Raw genomic sequence first — 7,500 nt, forward strand, 5'->3', positions numbered from 1 at the left:
TGCTCTATCTTCCTCCCCCTCCCTTTAGTCCGATCTTTGATCGTGTAATGGAGTGCAGTCTTTAAATTCCAGATAACACTTAATTCTTCCCTTTCTTTGGTTTTCTTTTCTCATGAAGCATCTCCAATGAAAAGATTTATGCAAAATGCAGAAATATATGACAGCACTTGATTAACATTAGATATGAAATGTGTATATATACACATAAGATATCTATACTGTATATTACAAAGCAACTATGTCTGGATATCCTCCAAATGTTTATTCAACATTTACACAGACAAATCTAAATTGCCCACACTGATCTTTTTAGATGTTTTTATAAATGTAAGCACATTTTATATAAATGTAGGTATGTAATATATAAAAATACAATCCTTGTAACTTAATTTAAATTTTCTAACTTAACATACATATAGCAAACTGCATTTTAAATTAAGTTTTATACTAATGAAAGGAGTAAAACCAGCTTCCTAAGTATGTTCAAAACCATATATTTTTGCTTACAACATAATTATAAATTGATTGCACAGATGAGAATAAATTCATGCTAATCTTCTGTGATTTGAAATCCCGATTCTGCTTGGTCTCCTCTTACAAAAGAATGGGTCTTTTAATCCACTTCCAAGTTATAAATCTCGTAAACATTCTCCACCTTGATTCTGGGTTAGTCTTCACAGAAACATGCACCTTTATGAAAGTACTAGCTTATTGTTAGTATAAAAATATCAATCATAAAAATGAAGACCCCAAAACAGCCTTTTAAAGTTAAATCACTGCAACAAACAAGTTTTTTCCTGTCAGCTATGGCATTTGAAGGTCTGTAGAGGCTGAAAGTTCATGCAGTATGTTGGTACAAACCGGGAATCAAGCCTGTTGATAATTGCTACTAAAGACAAATGTGAAGGAAACTGACACGCTTGGATCGAAGAGAGCTTTTGTTGGCTGTCTTTGCTAGGAGGAGAGACAACATAGAGTGCTCGCAGATGATTTAAGTAAGGTTGGCATGATAAGGTTATCTTAAACTGCAAGAGTTGATAGGGCAGTAACAGACAACTTAGAGCAAAGCTGTGCAATCAATTAAAACCTGTAATATATGATGCATGAGGAAACCCCCCCAGCCCTCTAAGTTTATATTATAAATAATAACATTATTTTTTCGGGGTGGGGGGTTTTCTAACACAGTAGGTTACAGTCGCAACACAAGCAGTGTTTCCCCGCGAGGATATGTTCCAAGCAGTACTCCTCAGCAGTCCAATTACAACACAGTCAGCAATAGCATGAATGGATATGGCAATGCCGGCATGCCCAATCTAGGTGTACCAGGTTCCCCTGGATTTCTTAATGGCTCCTCAGCTAACTCTCCTTATGGCAGTAAGTGTCTATTTTTGGTAACACATCATCATATAGATTCATGTTTATTACAAAATCAGATACTTGCATTGTTTTGATTTTTATAATGTGAGCTACTGGATAAAAGGAGGGGTGACTCTGGAGGCTGGACGTAAAAATGAATATAGTAAATTGATCTTTATTTGCCATAATACGGTCTCAGAGACAAAAAATCGGACTGCACAATTTGTAACAAAAGTCCAACACAAAAGAGTTTGCCTGTTATCCAGAGAGTGGCCAAGCCAAGGCATTTCATTATTTTTATTTTTACATATTATATATATATTTATATATATATTTCCAATATTTGAAGAGGCAAGGCCCTATCACTCTCTTTTTCCATGTTTGCCATGAAAAACCTCAATCTGAGTCCTGATTATTTTTGCTTTATTGCAGTAGTGCCGTCAAGCCCTACCATGGCAGCCTCTTCGGTCACCCTCCCTTCAAACTGTAGCAGTACACACGGCATTTTCTCATTCTCACCTGCCAATGTCATCTCTGCAGTGAAACAAAAGAGCGCCTTTGCTCCAGTTGTCAGGCCCCAAGCCTCTCCTCCACCATCTTGCACCAGTGCAAATGGAAATGGACTTCAAGGTGAGCTGGATCTCTCATTTTTTTGTGTATTGCAGGCTTTTTAGTGCATACACTAAAACTCTATAATCATGTCTTTTTGGAGAGCAGTACCTTTTGACCTAAACTGAAATTAGAAAGGATAACATTCTTAGTTTTCTGGTTCTGCAATATAAATGCAAGAATGTCATACTAAAAACAGTAGCACAGAAATATGCTAAAATTTGAAGCAAATCCTAGTTTGATTTTAATTCTTGCATTAAGGGATATAGTAGCTGCTTTCCTGGCATTTTCCCTTTAGGTTTCATACATTAAACTTTAAACTAAACACACATCTCTGAATGCTCCTTACAGATCATGTACAGTCCTTGCATTTCTTTATACATTCTCTGCATACATTTTTGATGAACATTTTTAACTGTAGTATTACAGAATATATATTTCCCCGTTTTTACACATGATGTAATTGTTATTTTAAAATATGTCAAAAAATGAAAACTGGTTGAAATTGTTGCTCAATGGGCTGACCTTCCCTGGTATTGACTAACCAGATTTAACCAATTTGCACATCTTGCTGGGCTTTATGGGCCCATTATTGCCATGTTAAACTAGATACAGGACTTGGGGAAAAATGAAAGGTTTTAATTAAAACAGGCAACTCTGAGCTTCTGCTTTTTTGTTTGTGTGATTTTATATGGGCATTATCATGGGCATTTTTATAAATCAATTGCAGAATTCACTTGGTCACCTAATGGCATTGGGGCAGAATTATGGTGCAGTGCAAATTTATAAGAGGAATAAGGGAGGGATAGCTCAGTGGTTTGAGCATTGGCCTGCTAAACCCAGGGTTGTGAGTTCAATCTTTGAGGGGGCCATTTAGGGATCTGGGGTAAAAATTGGGGATTGGTCCTGCTTTGAGCAGGGGGTTGGACTAGATGACCTCCTGAGGTCCCTTCCAACCCTGGTATTCTATGATTCTATCCACAAAGGGGTTTCCCTTTTTATGACATTTCTCCAAGAATGGATGATAAGTAATGCCCGATTAATTTGAACGGTTCAAAAGGGTTAGTTGCCTACCTGGTTCCATTAGAGGGCCCAATTCTGAGCTGTACTGAATTGAAACACTTCACCTCCCACTGAAGTCAGATGGGATTGATTGAAGGCACTGAAACCTCCCAGGTTTAGACCCACATTTCTCAACAAAAATTTAGAACATTCTTGTTTACATTGCAATAGTGCCCACAGTATACCAGGCACTTTCCAAACACAGATGAAGACACTGGCCATGGTTTTCAAAAGTGATTAGTGATTCTGCATTCCTTAGTTTCTGGGTGTCCAACTTGAAGCATTTTAATGGGGCCAATTTGCAGATGTGCCTGCTCACTGAAAATCAAGATCCTTCGGGTTTCAAGTTGAGCGTTCCCAAAATCGAGGCACCTAAATCACTTGTGATTTCTGAAAATCTTGGCCACCATCACTGCGCCAAAAAGCAGACAATCTAAGTGCTGACCTGCAGTTGGATCCAGGCAGGCCTCAGGGTTCATTCACATAGATCTAATTGCATAAAAGAACAACAGTTAGAGTAACAATTAATGGCACAGTAAATCTTTACTGTGTCAAAAGTAAATCAAAAAGCTATGCCAGGTAGAACCCATATTCTTGTAAAAGTGCCATCCACTTTTAAGATCATCCAAACCCTTTCCGCCGCTCCCCCCCCGGCCCCAACAAACCCCACCATCATTCCAAGTAAAACTTAGGAACCAAATGAAAAGAAATTATGATACACAGAAAACACAGCGTATTATATTTGGGCAGCTATCTTGTATGCAGTATTTATTTATATATATATTTCCACATGAGTCTGTCAACATCCATTAAGCTGGATAATAAAATCAATTGAAAATGCATACTAAAATGATCAAAATGTACATAATGACAATAAGAGCGCCTCCCCACTGAACACTCACCAACAAAAAAAACCCCCAAAACACCACAAAGGCTGGATTTTCAAAAGTATTTAAGCGACTAAAAATACAGATAAGCATCTAGTGGAATTTCCAAAAGCCCTAAGCAAGTTAGGCACCTAACTTCCACTAGACACCGATATTTGTTTTTAGGCACATAAATAATTTCAAAAATCTGGCCCCAAGTAACTACATATGTCTGGCAGCAACGTATTCTGGTTTTGTCAAACCAAAGAGAGAAGCAAACTCCTGAGTTGAAGGCTAACAACACATGGGTGTGAAATTCATCCCACTCCAGGGAGCCAGTCAAGGTCCATGCACCATTTACATCCCACATAAACCCTATTTTGAGGACTTAAACAGGATTTAAGAAGAGCCTAAGCATTGTGATATCACTCTGCATCCAATGTGAATGTCCTACTCCTACCACAAGACTTTAAGGACTTTCCATTTATGTGTCCCAGCTTGATTTTAACTGTTACATTAACACACAAATAAAGAGAGGGGCTCTACAATATCCAGCATACAAACTGTAGAGGCACTCACAGTTCAAAATCAGCATCTTGAATTGAAATGTACCAAAAATGAATGGGAAGCGAGTGCACTCTCTGAACTGTCATATGTGCTTCCCTAATCAAACACCACAAGGGCTTTTGCATGAAGGATTATTTGGAGAATTTCTCCTTTTTTTCAAATAGTCAAAGTCATTTATTGACACTGAGTCAATTTCTGAAGTGTGTTAATAAGTATCTTGTTAATATCATACACACAACTAGAGAGTTTTCTGATCAGCAAATTTTATAAACTGAAATAAAATAAGAAATTGGGCAGCTGCCATTTGCAGCAGTTGAAGTTCTGGAGTGATCTTCAAGCCCTAGCTGGAGTGTGCTTATATCATTGAATCTGGAGGTGAAAGAAGCATAAATAATGGGTGACATCTCGGCATCATTAGGAATGGTCACACCTATGTAGTCAAGAAAAGACAGAAATAAGAACTCTTGTTCACAGATGTTTATCTGAAGATCCAGAAGCAGTCAGAGGTCTAATAGATTTTGAACCTGAATTATAAAAGATGATACTCCCCTTTAGTTAAAGGGGCAGATATCACTATTTGTCATATTTGTTTCCCCCTGCATAGCCTCTTGTCCGGATTAAGACTCAACCAGCTAGCTCTCATCCAGTGCTAGGAAACCTGATTGATTGTACTGTCCAGGTCCAAAGAAGTCTGAGAGGTAGCGCAAAAGGTCACCAGCATACCAACGTCATTGTAACACAAATTGTCTCATGGCCTCCCCTTGAGGCCTTGTACACACATTGAACAGAAGAGGTCACAGAATTGAGCCCTGCAATATCCCACACAATACACCCCTTAGTACAAATGAGTAATGGCATTGTAGGGTTCACTAGGGTTTATTGTGGCCCTTGCTGTTAGGCAATCCAGTTACTGGATTTGGCTGAATGTGAGAAAATAATACTTTGCTCGGCACATCTGTAATGACTTGGGGGGAGAGACAAAATGGTTTAAAACCATCTTTCTTCTCTCCATATCCAGCTGAAGTTTCAGCCCCCAACATAAGCATCATTAGGGCTGCTCCAAGCTCCTTTGCCTTTTAATGGTCACTCTTATTTCCATTCCACTTTCCCCAGTGCTTTCATTCATCATCTGCCAAGGTACATCTTATTTAGGATCAGATTCTATAAACTGTTATTCTCAGAGTAAGTTGTTTGTTTAACCTCAATTGGACTACTTCTATGAGTAAGAACTACTCATGTGAGTAAGGGTCTATAAGATTGGGGCCCTGGGCCCTGATCCTACACACATTTATGTACATGCTTCATTTTAGGCATGTGAGTAATCCTGTCAACTTTATATGACTTCAGTAGGACAACTTACATTCATAAAATTTAGGCATGTGCATAAGTCTTTGCAAGATCAGAGCTTTAGATTGTAGGTTCTTTGGGGCAGAAGCCTTCTCCCCTCCCCCCATAAGCACAATACTTATTTATGCTGCTGCAAATTATTTTTTAGCAAGAAAGCTCTGGCCAGCTGTGGACTCAGAAATGCAAAATGTATTTAAGACTTGATTTTCTAATATAATCTATAGTTTGTAGATGGTGAAAGATATTTCACATTGGTTCAATATATGATTGCAATGCAGAGCAAAACATATTCAACAGTCTTTTTAAAATTAGAATGATTATTTGCCTGGCAATAAAAATTACTATTATTTATTATTTACGTTACCATAGTACCTAGGAGCCATAGTCATGAACCAGGACTGTTAGGTGCTATACAAATACACAACAAAAAGACAAATCATAAGCTCCTTGCTGAACAGACTAAGTAAATTCTTCTTTGGAAAGAGATTTGATCTCAGTTTGTATGACCAGCAGCCTGATAGTACAATCCTGAGAGAATTCACTCTTTGGAGAGTATATTGAGGGAAACGTAAAGGTAACCAATTTTATTCTGTGCACAAATAGTATTAGTTTAATTATGCACCAGAAGGCCACAGCTGACCAAAACTTCTAAGTGGGACAAAAAAATTTCATCACATTTAACAATATTTGTTGTTAAAAAAATACAATTTAGAATTTTTCCAGAAAATGCAATTATGCAGTAGATAACCCAAATTCCTGCACTGTATGACCTATACTTGCACATAGTTAGGAGTTACAAAAAATTAGTATCAGTTTGTTGTGTTCATTACTAATATATTTATGCACACAACTTCTGAAAAAAAATTGGATTTCCCCTCTTAAATTATACTTTTCAGAATTCTATTTTGGAAGAGAGAAACAGGTAGAGTCAAGGACCAATGGAGGACATATGACTTGGCAGTACTTTCTTGTTGCTTCTTCAGTATCACCTTGAGACAGAACAAGATGGCATCTCCATAATGATTCTGAATATATATAGGCCCAGATTCTCTCCTACGTTGAAACCTATTCGGCACAGAAGAGAAGGATGGCTCTCAACTACCAGATTCTCTGGGCCAGTCTGTGATGGTTCTGGCCTTAGGCTGTTCTAACCTGTGTGAGCTGAGAGTGATTCCCAAGGAGACCGTATGTCAACTGGAGAAAATGAAGCATGCTACACTCTGATCAAGCCCCGTACCTGCCTCCTGCCCTGGGGCAGCATAGAGATGTGACATGGGTTAGCTGTGCCAGCTCTACACCAACCGAAAGCTCTGCCTCACCAGGGGCATTCACACCTGGCAAGATCTGGCTACCATGCAAGACCTTTGTGTTGCCGGAATGGCATAAAGGGCCCAGAATGCAAGAGAATCTGGCGTGTAAATTCAGCTGTAAACCTGTGACTAGCCTTTCCATGTACAAGACAGACACATAGTTTGCTTCTACCTGCATGTTTGCGTAACCTAGCCTAATACAACTATGGAATGCAGCATATTTAATGGAAATTTTATATATAAAATATAGATGATTTCTCTGCCAGCATACATATTTTTATATTACTCAAATCCTTACATTGTTATATTAAGCTAATATGATATGGCATCTTTTGGAGTCCAGTTTTTACATACCAGATAAACAAGTTTAAAAAAATGTTAAT

At 38.1% G+C, this 7,500-nt stretch overlaps 2 protein-coding genes across 3 annotated transcripts in view; one reads left to right on the plus strand and one right to left on the minus strand.

Moving 5' to 3' along the window:
* The window catches only part of EBF3 (EBF transcription factor 3), a 131,390-nt gene that overhangs the window by 121,965 nt on the left and 1,925 nt on the right, over window positions 1–7,500 (plus strand). Inside the window, exons 14-15 of one of the 2 annotated variants that reach the window (XM_073354037.1) lie at window positions 1,186–1,374; window positions 1,789–1,986. In XM_073354037.1, coding sequence (XP_073210138.1) covers window positions 1,186–1,374; window positions 1,789–1,986 — 387 coding nt within the window. The remainder of the gene's footprint in view (window positions 1–1,185; window positions 1,375–1,788; window positions 1,987–7,500) is intronic. The other variant, XM_073354039.1, reaches the window with a different exon arrangement.
* Window positions 1,908–7,500, minus strand: part of MGMT (O-6-methylguanine-DNA methyltransferase) — a 369,933-nt gene continuing 364,340 nt past the window's right edge. Inside the window, exons 7-8 of the mRNA XM_078853849.1 lie at window positions 3,473–3,516; window positions 1,908–2,089 (exon numbers count right to left, since the gene is read on the minus strand). Of these exons, the coding sequence (XP_078709975.1) occupies window positions 3,496–3,516 (21 nt within the window). The 3' untranslated portion in view covers window positions 1,908–2,089; window positions 3,473–3,495. The remainder of the gene's footprint in view (window positions 2,090–3,472; window positions 3,517–7,500) is intronic.

This window comes from Lepidochelys kempii, chromosome 7 (assembly GCF_965140285.1).
Source record: "Lepidochelys kempii isolate rLepKem1 chromosome 7, rLepKem1.hap1, whole genome shotgun sequence".
NCBI lineage: Eukaryota > Metazoa > Chordata > Testudines > Cheloniidae > Lepidochelys > Lepidochelys kempii.